The sequence below is a fragment of the Salvia hispanica genome, chromosome 4, assembly GCF_023119035.1.
Source record: "Salvia hispanica cultivar TCC Black 2014 chromosome 4, UniMelb_Shisp_WGS_1.0, whole genome shotgun sequence".
Classification (NCBI taxonomy): domain Eukaryota; kingdom Viridiplantae; phylum Streptophyta; class Magnoliopsida; order Lamiales; family Lamiaceae; genus Salvia; species Salvia hispanica.
The window spans coordinates 14,393,913-14,412,062 of NC_062968.1; the positions used below are offsets into that span (position 1 = coordinate 14,393,913).

Here is an 18,150-nt window from a genome sequence, read left to right on the forward strand (position 1 = left end):
AATGGAAGATTTAACAAGACTTGTATTCCTAGGTAATATGGACGTCTGTGGACTTAACATATATTCAACATGGATTGAATATGATGTTAACAATGTTCATCATCATTGTAAACTTCATGTTAACTACATATGTATTCAACATGGATTGAATATGTAGTTAACATTGTTCATCATCATTGTAAATTTCATGTTAACTACATATACAAGCCACGTCAACTACATATTCATTAAAACCCATACCAGACCGGACTTGTATTAGAGAAAATTGACATTAACACCCTTTAATTTTATTTAATTATTATTTATATTTAATTGACATACAAATGTATTTGTGATAACATCAGTAACATAGGTATTAACATATTTAGCAGCTAGCAATTTAAGATAGTTAGAATAAATTTTGAAATAAGTTAACTACATATATAATCCTTGTCAATTACATATATAATACAACAATGCTACATTCATATACAATTCATATTGGATACGTATACTAGTCATGCTAAATACATATACATCAAAAGTTAATTGCATATGAAACACATGCATAGAATATGTTGACCCCATGTAAAAAGCTGTGTTACTAACATGCACACACATGTGAAAAGCAGCCATATATAATCCACATGTGAATATGTTAACCACTACCAAGTCACGTTAACTACATATAAAATCTTTAACTACATATATAATACTTGTCAATTACATATACAATAACATTAATATCCAAAGCATCTAAAGTACAATTAAATCGCAAGACTACCAACAATCCAATATCTAGAGCATCTAAAATACAAAAATGGAAATTAAAGTATAGTAATGAAGCTCGATTGAATAAAAAATACCTGAAGAAGTGTTGTTTTTTCCAATGCCGCCCATTCCGACGAATGTTTGCTCCGTGATACCTACTTCGTCTGACATGTCCTCCCCGTCTAACATATCCTCCATGTGATATGTAAAGAATTTGAGGCAGAGAAGGGATTCTAAATCCACTGCTACGGTGAGGAGTGAGATCCCCTACGGTGTCAATAAACACAACATCAGCTGTTGTGTAATCAAATAAACATATGGATGTCTGTGGACTGAATATATATTCAACTTGGATTGAATATGCGGTTAACAATGTTCATCATCATTGTAAACTTCATGTTAACTACATATGTATTCAACATGGATTAAATATGTAGTTAACATTGTTCATCATCATTGTAAACTTCATGTTAACTACATATACAAGCCACGCCAACTACCTATTCATTAAAACTCATATCAGACCGGACTTGTATTAGAGAGAATTGACATTAAAATTTGGCACTCAAATAAAAAAAAAATACACAAGATATAACGAACATATGTCAATATTTCATCATGTTCCTAAATCAAAAAATAAAATAAAGACACACATGTAATGTTCATTTAATCAAAAAGACGAATAATTTCAATAATCTCAATCTCGATTGTCGGTATTAGATACAACTTAAAATTCAGTGCATTTAGAAACTATATAAACACAAAATTTTTGGCAGTTGATACTTGGGAGTTCTCAAAATATCAGGGAATTCTTGAAGAGTGCAAGCTTGGAAGTTAAAATCGAGCTTTATTGAATTCTAGTAACACCATTGGTTGATCAAGGAGAAACAGAGATAGAAGTGTAATGTGGAAATAAGAATATGGAACCTTTCAATCTTAATCTGTTATGTGAATCGCTTGGAAAGGAATATGAAGCCTGGAAATGTGAATCGCTTATGCGATTTAAGGGTGTCTCCGGTGGCGCCCCTCCCACTAGCCCCTCCCATGCCACGTCAGCACTAGCCCTTCCCATTCCACTGCCACATCACTAGCCCTTCCCACTAGGACTTCCCGCAATAAAATTAATAAATTCACAATTAAAATTAAAATTTACGGAATTAAAATTTACGGAATTAAAATTTCGACACGAGCCGTATTTATAGAATTTAAAAAAAAAAAAAATCGGTGGGACGTCCTACCCACGCCACAGTGGCGCCCGTCAGGTAGGACGTCCACTGGAGGGGCGAGGCCATCGCAGGGGCACACGGGACGGGCGTTGGCGCCCTTCCCGCCCACTATGGCGCCCGTCCCCAACGGGCGAGTGGGAGGGGCGCCGTTGGAGACACCCTAAATATAGGAACCTTTCATCTTAATCTGTTAATAATTAAGCCAAAAATTAAAGGAAATGATAATTGGTTGAAACGACAGGTGAGATGTAACGGAGGGAGTATTAAACACGCGTATCACATGGAGGAGATGATATGATCTAGTTACACGTCATTCCATAATTTAAATATTTAGCCCATTTTCTGATAATTACATCTATTTTCCTAAAATAGCATGCCAACCATTTTACATAGCTACTCTGTATGTGTTTCAACCATTTAATTGACATACAAATGTATTTGTGATAACATCAGTAACATAGGTATTAACATATTTAGCAGTTAGCAATTTAAAATTGTTAGAATAAATTTGAAATAAGTTAAACTAATGGTATAAAACATTTTTTTGGTATAATACGGAGTAGCTATGAAGAAAATAAAAAAGACAACAAAAATAGCAAACATACATGAAATATTGTTAATTTATAACAACTAAAAAAACTAAACAAAAGTCATAGTCACCTGTTTATCAATATCTTCTTTCTTTATCAATATTATCAAAAACTAAACAAAAGTCATTATTAAACTAATATCTTCTAACTATACAAAAACTAAACAAAAGTCATAGTTACTTGTTTATCAATATCCTCTTTCTTTTTCTTTTTTTGCTGCAAGCCCTTCATCTTTTTTTGGTTGGTAACAGATCATCTCGGAACACACGAACACAATTTTACATGCTATATATACTCATGAAATATTTTCAGTCAAGATAGCAAATAATAACTAATATCATTCTACATCACAAAAACTGAACAAGAATAGTACATCACTATACAAACATGTATCCCGAAAAATTGAATACCTCAAATTATGGGGAAATTACACCATACATACAAAATATTTCATCAAATACAAAAGGTTTTAAGTTAACATGAATCATTCAAAAGGCGTCATAAATAACTGTTTAACATTGAGCAATTGTAATAGCTACTGCATCTTCATGCTCATTCATGGATGAAGCCCCTTCTTTAAAAACAAACAGCAAAAATTGTCATACTTAGAGTTTCTCCCCTTATGAGCTCATCAGTTCAATTAGAAATTAGAAAGGTGAGCGAACATCCCGAGCTACAACAATAACTAAACCATAACCATACCTGTAAACTTCAACCCTTTATCAATATCCTCTTTCTTTATCTTTTTAGCTGCAAACCCTGCATCTATATTTGTTGGAAAACACAAAAGCAATTTACATCACAAAAACCTTCAGTCAAGATAGCAAAAAAAAAAAAAAAAAAAATTAATATCATTCTACATCACAAAAACTGAACTAGAAATCTAATTTGTGCTATGTGCCAAGAATCCATAACTATACAAACATACATCCCGAAGGATTTAAGTTTCAAGTTTCGGGGAAATTACACCATACACACAAAATAGTTCATCAAAGTTTCAAGTTGAGACAATGGGTTTTAAGTTGTCATGAATAATACATATATACTGTTTTACGTTGAGCAATTGTACTAGCTACTGCATCTTCAAACTCATTCATGACTGCAGCCCTTTCTTTAAAAACAAACAGCAAAAATTGTCAAACTTTGTGTCTCTTCCTTATGAGCTCATCAGTTCAATTATCAAATTAATTAATGCAAGGTAGAGCATGATGATACATGGACATCTTCCCGTTCACAAAACATTTTGAGAAGGAATGCTTTATGAAATGCAAGTTACACACGATGATACGACTCAATAAAGACAAAGTAATTAACGACGTTAATGAATTTCACCAATTGTGTACGTTAACCAAAGATGTCTTTACAGAGGAAGATAAACACCACAAAAGATCTCTAAACAATTCATTGTTACCTGATAATTTCAACTCTTCATCGTTGTCTTAAACAGATCTGAACAAAAACAAAAACACGTGAAAACTTTGGAAAATCTTTCACAAACCTATAGAGAGAGATATGTGCTCACCCTCTCTCTTTGTCTCTTTCTATGGATGTGTGAGGATAAAGAATAAGTCATCGTAAATGAAAAAATTATAGCAAAATAGTGTGACTAGGGTCTTGTCTCTGATAAGAATCTCTTCGGGCAGAGAGTGAAGATTTGAGTGAGTTGCCAAGGTGTAGTGAGTAGATGGCAAATTATTATGTTAACCACCCATATAATAAACATGAATTTAATCAGCCATAATATACGTATATTTCATATAATTAAAGGCATAATCATTATATGAATACCATATGGTTTCTATATACATTAATTTGTTTGTGAATAATACGCATTATACCCGTAAGTATAGGATCAAAATCATTCCATATTGTTTTTTTCTCTATGTTATGCACATTCTTTATTTATGGAAAATAATTCAAATCAAATTTCATAGTACTAAAATTTATTACCTAGATTTTAAATTGCATGTTTGGTCCCAAATTTAACTAAATAGCATAATTTATATTGATTAGTTAAATAGTCAATATTCTATTTTTAATTAATATTACTACCTTCGTAGAAATCGCAGTAATAAGGACACACGTAGTGCCTCAGACCATCACTATAAGCACCTCTATGCTTATCAGCAAACTTAAAAACCTAAACATAAAACCACACATGTTATATATATCCATGAAATATTGTCAGTCAAGATAGCAAATAATAACTAATACTATCATTCTACATCACAAAACTGAACAAGAATAGTACATCACTATACAAACATGCATCCCGAAAAAATTGAATACCTCAAATTACAGGGAAATTACAACATACATCAAATACAAAAAGGTTTTAAGTTAACATGAATCATTCAAAAGGTATCATATATAACTGTTTCACATTGAGCAACTGTACTAGCTACTGCATCTTTAAGCTCATTTATGATTGTAGCCCCTTCTTTAAAAACAAACAACAAAAATTGTCAAACTTTGTGTTTCTCCCTTATGATCTCATCAGTTCAATTATCAAATTAATTAATGCAAGATGGAGCATGATGATACATGGACATCTTCTTGTTCACAACACATTTTGAGGAGGAATGTTTTATGAAATGCAAGTTTCACACACTGATACTATTCTATAATGACAAAGTAATTAACGTCGTTAATGAATTTAACCAATTGTGTACGTTAACCAAAGATGTCTTTACAGAGGAAGATAAACACCACAAAATATGTATGCTAATTAATTAGTCACTAAGACGAATTAACAGTGGAGAAATAAATAAGCAAAAGATTGTACTGTATCTTGACTATTTTATTTCTCATCATTTTTGGGTGAATTTTTTCTATCGATGAATGAATAGAAACTCGGATCTGAGACTTTTTTTATCGGACTTAACCACACATCATTAGGTCAACCCACATTATCACTAGATCTTTGAGCGAGCTTCTTGTTTTAATATGTGTTTAATGATTGATTAACTATTAATAATAATCGAATTAATTAACTTTTGGGGTATATATTTTTCCTTTTAATTCTACCTCCCCACTTTTGGGTGGTTTGAGAATTTTTATTTAAAAAAAAAAAAGTAGGAGTATTAAATAGTTTCTCCAAAATGACTGGTCACTATCAACAAAGTTGGTTCAATCAATAACACCAATCAAATAAATCACGCATAATCATTGACCACCTACCAACCTTAACCAAGCTGGCAAGTTTGGTGAAATTAGAGTCTACTTGAAAATGTTACACTGTCACAACTCTTTTTTTTTTGTGTGTGTGTGTGTGTGTGTGTGTGTGAGAGGTAATAAACCGGAGAATTGTATAATCAATATTTGAAGAAGACTTAGTTATTAGATGCATAATTAGCGAGTTGTATTGCGAAAAGTCCGAAAATGTATATCTTTGCCCAGTGTTCATAATCTTATCAACTGTGGTGGCGTTCGGTTGTCATGACTAATAATTATGAGACTATCCATCTAGGATTAAGTTGTGAGATTATTTTAGTTGGAGGGGGGAGGCTATGACTAATTATCATGAGACTATCCATCTAGGATTAAGTTGAGGGGGTTAATCTTATGAACCAAACATGATACATATTTAATCATGAGATTTAGTCTTACAAACCGAACACCCCCTATGGAGACTAGTCATCGTAGAAGCTTAGATTAATCAACCATCGGAAAATTGTTATTCAATTAATAGAATTTTACATTTTTTCTTTAGTGAATTTCATCTCTTATTATTTTAAGCTTATTGTTTTTAAAATTGATTTCTTTAGATTATAAACTGTAGTACTTAAATCTCGTATCATAGTCTTTATGGATATGATACTCATGGTTACTATTTATTACATCAATTCCATACACTTAATTATCGGTATAGCTAGCTTGACGGAAATAAATAACTGAGTCATTTATTATCTAAAATGGAGTACTGGCTAGGAAAAAGAAATTTCCAATTAAAATGATTACACCCCTATATCATCAATTTGTTTTATCATACCTATGTATGCAACTATATTTTATCGATAATGACAATTCTCAATTCTGTATAAACTTTTCACTCCCACATGTGATAAATGTCCTCCCTTAGTTATTGCTATATGGTACTGTAGCATATAGACCATGCAAAATAACTGTAAATTTTAATGAATATCAAGTTAAAAGTTAATTTGCCAAGCACCAAGTAATTTTTTTTTAGTTTTCTCTAATTTGGGTTCACATGTCGTGCCATACTGAATAATGGGAATAAAGGCAATGATTCCAATTAATTGCTGACTTCATGGCAGCTAATATTATGATTATTTGATCGTAAAAATATAGCGGCCTTCTCTGTCACATTTATGAAGTTCCATGTAAAATTATCTGAAAATTTGAATATAATTTGAGTAGTATACAAAGTATAGTTATTTTGATAAACTCAATTCTGAAAATGATAAAGAGATTCGTGGCTGAATAGATATAAACTGGTTAAATTAACATTGATCATTTCAATTTCAAACACCCATTTTTTTATTGTACTATACATTAATTATTAACGAAATGAAACATACTTCATCCGTCCACAAAAATAGAGCAATTAGTGTATTGCACGAGTTTTAATATAGAATTAATAAAGTAAGAGAAAAGAGAAAAAAGTAAGAGAGAAGAAGAAAAAATAAGTGAGAAGTAGTGTTAGTGGAATGATGTGTAGAGTTATTATTTGTTGAAAACTTTCCATAAATGATTGTACTCTATGTTTTGTGGACGGCTAAAAATAATAAATGTGTTCTATTTTATTTTGAACGGATGGAGTAGGTAATATGAATGTTTGATACTAAAAGTTACTCATTACTTCAGGTTCAAAATCGAACATTTCTTTTTCGGTTTAGTATGCATATTAAAAAAGAGAAAAAAAAATAGAAAGTGTAATATTTCAATTTTTAGAATTGTATCACTTTAAATGAGACATACGAAAGAAAAAAGGAAAAATACTACTCTAAGTAGAATGAGAAAAGTATTAAATTAACATGATGTCATTCAAACATAATCATACAATACAATTCTTGAATTTCACTATTATGTAACTATTTAAATATAAAGGGTTTACAATCTATAAGCAATGGACCACATAAATTAAATAAACTGAAACATTTAGTAACGATACATTATAGATACCTCCAAGATATAGGACCAAAAAATGTGGTTCATGCGACATGACCATGGTCTATGGTCTTGCTAAGAGGGAACTGGTGGGCTAAGTGGCATTCTTATATCCATGTCTAAATATTTTCAAAAGATTCTTTTGAAACCTCTCTCAATAAAAGTTTAAATATCTAAATTATTCTCTTTCCCGATCCGAGTTATATTGTTAGTTTTGCTTTAACACTAGTAATTTTTAAAACAATAAAATATTTTGTAATAATTTTTATGGATCTATGAGATGACAATGGTTACATGTAAGGGGAAAAAAACGACTCATATTCAGTATTAGTACAATTGAAAAAAGAGTTCACAAAAAATTACAACGGACATAAATAAAACAAACAAATTAATTAGTAGTTGAATCGAAGATGACACTTTTACCACAATAAAGATTACAAGCATTATATTTTTTCACAAGAAAAATTATATACACACGACTTCCTTCGTGATAAAAGCACCTCAACTTCAATTGGCACATACGAACTTAACAAGTTCCGATAATTGAGCAAACAAACTTCTAAAGTTGATAAATCATGAAGAATGTGCGAGTAAGTTTACAAACTCCTAAATCGGCGGTTGTCCAGACTAACACAAGTCTTTCCAGCGTGTTGTGTCCTCATTCACACGTTCACGCATCTCAAAATTGCCTCAAGCTAAGAACGATTAATATTGAAGTTCTTATGATATGTTCCAGAAAAAAAAGATACAGTACTTAGTACGAGTAACATCTCAAATTTGTAAAGCTATATATCCTCAAATATACAATCTCATACATGCATGAGATTTTTTGACACCAAGTCAATAATAATCAACTGTGTTTGAGACTAAGTGTGAGGGCAATGGATCTTTCAAAAGTTGTAACTCGTTATAGGGTCAAGGTTATAATTAGCGATCTTAACATGAGATTACTTGTATATGTGATTGTCCTAGTAGAGCCTAAGTCATAATTAGAATGTTAAATTTATACACTGAATTAAATTTATCGTCGATAAAATCAATACCTTAGATTTCCATATTAGGTAGTATAAAATTGACATTTTGAATAGGATAGGTTTAAAAATATTGCAAAATGTTGGAATAAAAACTATAATTAATCTGGGATTTGATTGATTATAATATTTATCCTAAGCTTTGATCATATTTTCAAATTTATCCCAATCTTTATAAATTAGTATGTATTTACTTATATGACTTCAAAACTTAATTGAACCATAAACGGTAGGCCTCATTTTCCCCTAAAACTAGTTCAATATAAATGCTAAAGATCACACTATCCAGTGTAGGGGTGGGAATATAGATATCGGGTATTGGATTTACCTATACCGGACCCAATATTCACCGGATTTGGATACCCAATATCCAATTTTATCGAATTGGGTATGGGATTGAGTATTGAAATATAAGAAAAATCGGGTATTGGATAACCCGAGTGGGTATCGGGTATTACCCGAATATCCAATTTATTATTTAATATCCAATTTATTATTTAAAGCATATTTTAAATTAGGTTTAGCCATTTTGCATTAAATATAATCTTATACTTCAAAATAAAAGTGATCCATTCTTTTTAGTTTTATACTACAAAATAAATGAAACATTAAAGATATCAGTCAATTTAGATATTTCTATATTTCTATTAATATATAAAATTTAATTTTTTATTAATTAATAACACATGTAAAGAGTCGGGTATTTGGATACCCGATACGTCGGATATGGATACCCGGGGCGGGTATTGGAGTACCCGAAAATATATCGGGACGGGTTTTGGATAGGCATTTTGATGATTTTCGGGTTTGGATACCCGGTTTTTTCAGGTCGGGTATCCACGGATACCCGTATTCCCACCCCTAATCAGTGAACTAACTCAATATTTTTTATACTTTATTAATTTTTTATTAAACAAATCTATTTTTAAAGGAATGGAGATTATTATATTTGCCTAGAATATATCGAGTAATGGAATTTCGCATGACTCCTAGAGTAATTTTGTCTCTGCCACCCAAGGTGGTCAAACGCAGACAAATTAATTTCTAAATTGTAATGCACTGTCATATGTTCACTACCAAAATAAAAATTTTTGAACATAAAAAAGTTCCATCACATATTCTATTTGAAATTTCCATTTTAATCTGTGACACAAACATGGGACACATTTTAACACTATATGAAATATACACAGAAAAAAAAATCTCCAGGAGGAATAGGAGTTGGGCCGCACAGAAGTCGTCACATGTAAAACAGCAAAACTTATTTCATTTTAAACATTTTTTTTCTTGTTTACATTTTGAGTATGCCGCTTAATTATTTTATACTTTGAGTAGATAATATATGGTCAGTTAAATCTACGAGACCTTTGATTTACTTTGTATTGTTCAAACTAGGTCCCGATTAAAAAAAACGTAATTACGTAATTAAAAAATATATGAAGCCGAGTTGAGGAATCTTCTTTCTACAAGATGGGATATACTTCACTCTCAATTAATGTATCGTCTCCAAATATGAAACGACTTTTTTTTTGTTGCAACACTGCAAACGGAACAAGTTCCAACTAATTGGAGGAGACAAGGACAAAGCTTTGATAGATGAAGAATATAGAGATAAAGAGCTAACACAGAGTCAACTCTGCCATCACTACTCGTGTGTAACGATCAACGTTACTGTCCGTCTTTCATGGATGCGGGTTTGATGTTTTCATAACATGAATCTGAACGGATGTATATGAACACGTCTCACATCGTTGTTCGTGCAATGGACAACCTGATCAATGTTCACACATAAACTTGGATAGCTACGTGTCAGGCCATACTTACCATTACCACGTTATATTGTCCGATGTGTCCATTGCAAGATTGGACCCTTTTACGTGTCGGAGCTCATTATGTCAGCGGTAACACGACACACGAGAATACGAGATGTATCCATTTTATCTTCGGAGGCAAATTTGCCTTAACCAAGAGCATTAACAGAGCGTATCTTATCATACGGAAGAGAACTCAAATAGTCTATCATTTTTCTACTGCTTTTCTTTCATTCTGTTCCCAATTTTGTAGTTTGGAGTATCATTTACTACTACTTTTCTTTTATTCTGTACCCAATTTCGTAGTTCAGTTCATTGTATTATTTCCTTTTTATTTTAGATTGTAGTTTGCTCAAGAAATGTTTTTTCATTCGTATTGTAATAAGTGGCGATCCACAACTTCAACATATCACAATATCATATGATTGACATTTATACTCAATTTTGCATTAAAATATAATTCATTTATATATTAATTTCTCCTCTGCTTGAATGTGTCAATTTTTCATTAATTCTTTTTATACAACCTTTTTGATCCTTTTGTTTTCTTATTTTCAAATTTAACCATTTGAATAAGATAGACGTGTAGACACGCAGTAAGTGTGAAGCGAATGCAGCGCGTGAGTTGACGAGAAAAAAAGGCCAAAAGAGAAAATGTATGCGACCGTTGGAGCAACGCCTTTTGGCTTTTCCATTTCCAAATTTGGTGATTGATTATATTGATTAAATTACAATGAAGATGGATGTCACACCAAATAACAATGATTAAGATAATTAAATAAAGAGCAGATGGTTTGTAATTAGTGGATAGGGGTAAAATATTGCTGTCTGGAATTGAATTAGTCTTCCTTCCCATTCAAGTAAAGTTGGTTGAATATCCCACCAGCTGGCCCAGGAATCCCAATTTGAGTGCACTACTGCCCAACTACTTCTCTCCTACACATACACATTTTTGTTTTTGGAAAAGTTTTAGTTATTCAACTACATATTTTTTGATCAATATCGATAATTACAATGAAATTAACAATTAGAATAAAGTACACAACTGTGTTATAAATATGCAATATCATTTGAAAATATAATTAAAGTATCACGCTGAAGACTGATGTGACATATGGAAACTCATTCATGAAAATTGAGCAATAATTTTGTATAGTTAATTAATGCATTTTACCATTATTATTTATCGACCTACTTAGTTTCCGAGAGTTCAAGATTGTTAGCGTAGTTATAAATAGTAGTGATACTTTTATTAAACACTATAAATAAATAGTAAGGACGTCAACTATATTTATTTACTCACTGGTATATTTATTACTATGACCTTGCTCATATTATTAAATTCAAAATTGAAGGTTGAAAAATCTAGCATGAATTAAATGCCCGAAAAAGAATTTTAAATTTTACTTTCAAAAATATTTGGAGTTAAATCTTTCTGTGTATTACACAACGGTTCAAAATGGTAATAATGTCCACTTTCAGAATTTGTATATTATAAGATTATTCGATTTGCAAGATTGAATATAAAATATGAGATTAAATATGTAGTGAATTTGGTTCACGAGATTGAATCTTACAACTCAACCCCTCTAATTAAAATAATCTCACAACTTAATTTTAGATTATATCTTAATATAATATTATTTTATCTAACAAAGCTAACTATCACCTATATAGTTTAACCACTCTTTAAACTACGTAAGTTTATTAATTGAAAATTAGTTCATTTTCTTTAATCATAAAATATATACTAACTTAATCCTAGATAGATAATTATATGATAATTAGTTATAGTCAACCCCTCCAATTAAAAGAATATCACAATTTAATCTTAGATTATATCTTAATACAATACTATTTTATCGGACAAAGCTAACATCACCTGTATAGTTTAACCACTCTTTAAACTACATATATTAATTGAAAATTAGTTCATTTTCTTTAATCATGAAATACTCCATCCGTCCAAAAAAAATAGAGTAATTGGAGTAGACACGAGTTTTAATGTAGAATTGGTAAAATAAGAGAGAGGAAAAAAAGTAAGAGAGAAGGAGAAAAAGTAAGTGAGAAGTAGTGTTAGTGGAATGATGTGTAGGGTTATTATTTGTTGAAAACTTTTCATAAATGAATATGCTCTATTTTTTGTGGACGACCAAAAATGATAATTATACTCTATTTTTTTTGGACGAACGGAGTATATATTATTGTACAGGAGGTGGTAGTCTGAACAAATTTCCTAAAAATCATTTATTTAAGACGATTATGTAAAGGTGTGATTATTAATTAAGTTCATTAAAGGCCTAAACTTTTAAACTAATTTTTCTCTCAGCTAATTCTTCTTTGATCTAGAATGACCTCTTGTACCTTTCAACATAAATAAGTTGGTAGGAAAATGACTAATTAATTCGGACAAAATGCAGAAAAACATTTTCTAAACTCGAGCTTAAGACATGTGTTTAAGAATTAGGCAAGATATTGAATCCTAGGAGCAGTAATAATTCCTCTATTTGTTTAATTTTAGCTGTTTCTTCCGCTGTAAAATTGTGGTCTGACATAAAAATGATGCTAGTCTATCATCATTATTAATCATGATGATGCCTTGAATAAAGCAAGGAACTATCCAAATAAGAGAGAGAGAGGGGTAAAAAGGTGGGCAGGCCAACATTAGAAAATAAAGCTTCAATCTTTTGCAAGCAAGAACCTGATTCAAAGTTCCCCACACACCTTGGTAAAAAGTTGTGGGCAGTTTGCCAATTTTCAAAGATTAACGGCTGCGAGAAATTAAAGGGTGTTGCTGCTATGGGGGAAAGAAATATGTTGTGGAGGACCAAGAAAGAAGAGGGTGGATGAAGGGCTAGAAAGAGAAGCTTGTGTAGGCTCTTCTCTTCTCTTCTCACATGCTTAGAGAGAGAGAGAGGAGACAAAGGAGTACTGTGTATTTTTGTTTTCTTATTTTAGTTGTTGCAGCTTTGTGGAAGGCTTCCGAAGATAGGAGCAGCAGTTAAGGTGATGAGAAATTTTTATTTAATTGCATGTGTAGTTGATGCATATGATCTCTTGGGATTAGGCCTGTTTCTGTGGAAAACAGGAAAGAACTCTTTTTTAATTTTCTTTACTTCTTTTCATGTATAGATTTTTTATATTTCTTGCTTCTTGATTTTTGCTCCTGTTTCACTACCTCACACTTGAATTGAACTACTTTTCTTTCCAAATGAATTGTGAGTGGAGGCTTCTGCAAAATTAGGTAGATCGAATTTGTGGGTGGGGAATTGTATGGGTGTTTAGGGATTTGGTGTAGGCTTGGAAAATTTTGGCATCTAAGATGTATGGTTGTAGTTTGTTGAGTTCTTGACTTTGGAGGGTTCTGTAACACTCTAGAATGCCTTCAAATATCTTCCCTGTTATGGAATTTCTCTTTAGGTATGTACTTAATCATATCACAAACCAAGATATCAGCTGTAAATTTTGTGTGGATATTGTATTAAATGCTTCAACATAGATTCATAGAATGAGATTGTGTGTAATTGGGCGTTTTTGACCATGCTTGACGACTTATGACTTAGTGTGGTTCATAAAGACTGAGGCACAACCCATATTTCACCCCTCGTGCTTACTTTTCTTGCTCCGGTCTTTGGGGCAAGGTCCCGCGTTGACTTATTATTCGCAGTGGCCTTGAAATTGGGTGTGAAGGGTTGAGAATTCGAGCTTGATTTAATAACATGGATGAGAAATTGAGGCTGTGTGTCTAAGAAAAGAGTTGGATAATTCTTGAAGTTGATGTAAGACTTGTGCCTTTTGCAAAAGATCTTCCTTTGTGACTTGTTGCTCATCTCCATCTCGTGCAGAATAATGGCAGAATCCATTTTATTAGATATTAGTATTTTTTTTAAGACCTTGTATGCATGATAAGCTGTGCTTTGCAGTAGTATGCTATGAAATCGTGTTTGTCATTTAGCTCGATTGCAGAACATGGCCTTATGTCTTGGATTGCTAACTCAAAACGCATGTTGGTTTTTGTGGGAGAAACAGTAATGCTGAGAATATGGGGAAGAAGGGAAGCTGGTTTTCAGCAATCAAAAGGGTTTTCACTAACAACTCAAAGGAAAAGCGAGCCGATGTAAGTCATTCTGTTACTAACCATAATAAAGTGATGTTGCTTTTTAAATGATCAATGGCTGTTCTCCTTTTAATGATTGTTGACTTAGGCATGCCCAATTTCTTAATATCCTCCTACTTCCTTTCTGTAATAATTGATGTAATTTTATGTTTCTCGTAAGTTTCAAACTTGTGATTATGTTGGAAGCGCTTGTTAATGTAGTGCTCAAGTTTAGAATGTGGGGAGCTTTAAAAATCACATTGTGCTGCATTTGTGATTTATTTCTGTGGATCACTAAGCCATTTTGTCTTCCCACAAATATTTCAATGAATTTCTCCAGAGACTTACATCATTTTTAGAAGCTTAATGTGTTAAAACGTACTATAGTTACTGAAATTGTTAAAAGCTAGCTTTTAAATTTCTTCCAATTTTATACTTTCAGGGTCCTGACAAGAAGAGCAGCAGCAAGGAAAAGAAGAAGGGTAAGGGAATTTTAAGGCATGGAGATACCAAGTCATTTATTCCCCTGTTCAGAGAGCCAAGCAGCATCGAGAAAATATTAGGGGAAGCTGATCAGCTACTGATTAGGCCTCCTCCTACATCTTCTCAACGCCCAAAATCGCCTCCTGCTCTGCCTGTAAGGCCTGTCTCACCCCGGCCTGCTTCACCCGATCCTGCTTCTCATAGAGCTTCTTCCCCTAAATCTAATTCTCCAAAAGCTCCTTCCCCTAAATCTAGTTCTCCAAGAGCTCCTTCTCCGAGGGTTGCTTCCCCAAGGGCTGCTCCTCGAGAGACACTCTCCACTGGGGCCATTCCTCCCAAGGCTGCTCCTCGAGAGACACTCTCCACTGGTGCCGTTCCTCCCAAGGCTGCTCCTCGAGAAACACTCTCCACTGGGGCCGCCATTTCTCCCAAGGCTGCTCCTCCTACAGCCTTCAGTTCCGGTGCTGCTTCTTCTAAGGCTGCTGCTCCTAAATCAACTCAAAGCAGAAAGGAAATCAGGCATGTGCAGAAGCCAGAACCGACTTTAAGAGACCAGCAACTTTCAGCCACAAAAATCCAGGCAGCGTATAGAGGTTACCTGGTAATATTCTCACCCGCATGCTTTTCTGTCCCTCGCTAGCTTTTTTTCTGTCCCTCGCTAGCTTTTGTAGTGTGATTAACTCAAATAGTATGTCTGAATATGACAGGCAAGGCGGAGTTTCCGAGCCTTGAAGGGCTTAATGAGGCTTCAAGTAGTGGTGAAAGGTCAGAATGTAAGACGGCAGACGGTGAATGCCATGAAACAAATGCAGCTTTTGGTCAGAGTTCAAACACAAATCCAGTCACGGAGGATCCAAATGTTAGAGAACCAGGCACTCCAGGACCATGCGTATAAGAGTAATAAGGATGCTGAGAGTACCCTGAGCAAATGGACCCTGAACCACATGGTGAGTTCTTTTCTGGATGTCATTTCGAATGTTCACCATCTTGAACACGTAGGTTGATATCATCTCTGATTACTGAGTTTCTTCTCACTGTGTTTAATGTTGGTGCAGTGTGAGGCTAGTCAAAATGAAGATTGGGACGATAGCAGGCTAACAAAAGAGGAAGTAGAAGCAAGGACGCGGAAGCGAGTGGAGGCTGTCATTAAAAGAGAGAGAGCAATGGCCTATGCGTACTCGAACCAGGTAAACAAGTCACCCTTTATGTCATTAAAAGAGTCTCGAGCAAGGATTTACGACTAATATTCCAAAAGATTAGATTTCTTAGATGTTTGACTTGTTTTGCTTCTCTTATTATCTATTACAACAGCTCTGGAAAGCAAATATAAAATCAACTCCAAATTCTTCTGGTGTTCGATCCAACGGATTCCCTTGGTGGTGGAACTGGTTAGAACGTCAGCTACCTCAAGCTGGTAGTTCGCAGAGTCAAGCTGCATCAAGGAGCATCTCGTTAACCCCTTCGAGGGCCGTTTCAGAGTTCAAGCCAAGCCCTCAGCTTCACCCAAGTAGTAGTAGGCTCGGAAATCTCATGTTTGACAATCACGAATCTGTCACGCCACGATCATCCAGGTCAGCAATACCTGTACGAGCAAAATACTTTCAGACCACCCCGGGCAGGAGTCCTCTTGCAAGCAGCTCGAGCTATATCAAGTTCTCGAAACCAAAAGCAGGTGCAACTAATTCAGCTTACGATACTCCTATGAAAGATGACGATAGTCTGGTGAGTTGCCCCCCGTTCTCCGTTCCTAACTACATGACGCCTACTGTCTCGGCCAAAGCCAAAGCGAGAGCGTATAGTAACCCGAGGGAGAGGTTCCCAGGGACTCCTGGAAGCAGCGACTCCAAGAGAAGGTTCTCGTTTCCTTTGACTCCAAATGCTGGTTCGTTCAAGTGGAACAAAGGGTCTAATAGGGATTCAGCATCACAAGTGGGAACAGAGAAACGCGAGGATACCCGTTCCATCGGGGATTTCAGCGTGAATTCAACGGTTTCTATGCCTGCAGGTTTAGTTGGGAGAAAGCCGTTTAACAGATTTGTGTGATTTTTTTTGTGCATGTGTTTGTTGTAAGATTATTAAGGTGGTTGTTGTCAGTTTAATATACAGTGTTGATGTTTGAAGGGTTGAAATCTGTAGTGATGTAGTACAATAATGAATAGGAGTGGTTGGTTTTACTTTTACAATTCTTGGCTATTTACATTTGATTTTAAAATATCCATCCTCGTACAATTTGTCGTTTGGGCTGCGACAACAGATCTTGGCCTCTCTACAGTTTCCTTTTCTCCCTCATCTTTGGGACCAACCATTGCACCCCACCACTACGACTAGCTCGTCTCGGCTCGCCTCTCCCATCCCTCTCCTCCTAGGTGTACAGTCACGTGAACCACAGGTGCTATTTGGGTTATTATTTTGGTGTGTTTCCGGGGTCGATGTGTAAAATGACTACATATAATAAGATAGTACTCCCTCCGTCCCAAGATAAGTGACCTACTTTTTTTGGGCACGAGATTTTAGGAATGGTATTTAAATAAGTTAAAGTGGAGAGAGTAAAGTATGAGAGAGGGAAAAGTAGAGGAGAGAAGAGAGAATAAAGTAGGTGGAGAATAAAGGAAGATAGATGACTTTTTGCTAAAAATGGAAATAGGTCACTTATAGTGGGACACCCCAAAAAGGAATACAAGTCACTTATCTTGGGACGGAGGGAGTAATAAACTTGTCGGATGTAATATAACTCAAAAAATAAAAAATAATCGAAGAGGAAGATTATATGGAAATAGAACTAAAACTAATTGAAATTAGTGAAATGAAACTATGAATCTTGTATTGAATAATGAGTCATCTTTCTACAAGATGAGATACGTTCCGTTGCTCTGGTAGTGCTCTCGGCAGCTGACAACAGAGCTCAGACAAATTGGATGATATCAATGACATAGCCTGTTGGAATCGTAGCCCGGTGAACACAATTTGCCGGGTCGTACAAGTGACGGATTATTTAATTTTGAAATAATTAAATAATTTATAATCGATCTACGC

The 18,150-nt window shown here is 33.9% G+C and overlaps 1 protein-coding gene across 1 annotated transcript; it reads left to right on the plus strand.

The window, feature by feature from the left end:
• The first annotated feature begins 13,120 nt into the window (after positions 1–13,120).
• LOC125222093 (protein IQ-DOMAIN 13-like) lies at positions 13,121–17,300 on the plus strand. Its single transcript, XM_048124534.1, has 6 exons — positions 13,121–13,544; positions 14,568–14,655; positions 15,077–15,718; positions 15,825–16,064; positions 16,173–16,304; positions 16,429–17,300. The coding sequence occupies exons 2-6, from the start codon at positions 14,581–14,583 to the stop codon at positions 17,158–17,160; spliced, it is 1,821 nt and encodes a 606-aa protein (XP_047980491.1). The 5' UTR covers positions 13,121–13,544; positions 14,568–14,580; the 3' UTR covers positions 17,161–17,300.
• Positions 17,301–18,150: the final 850 nt, after the last annotated feature.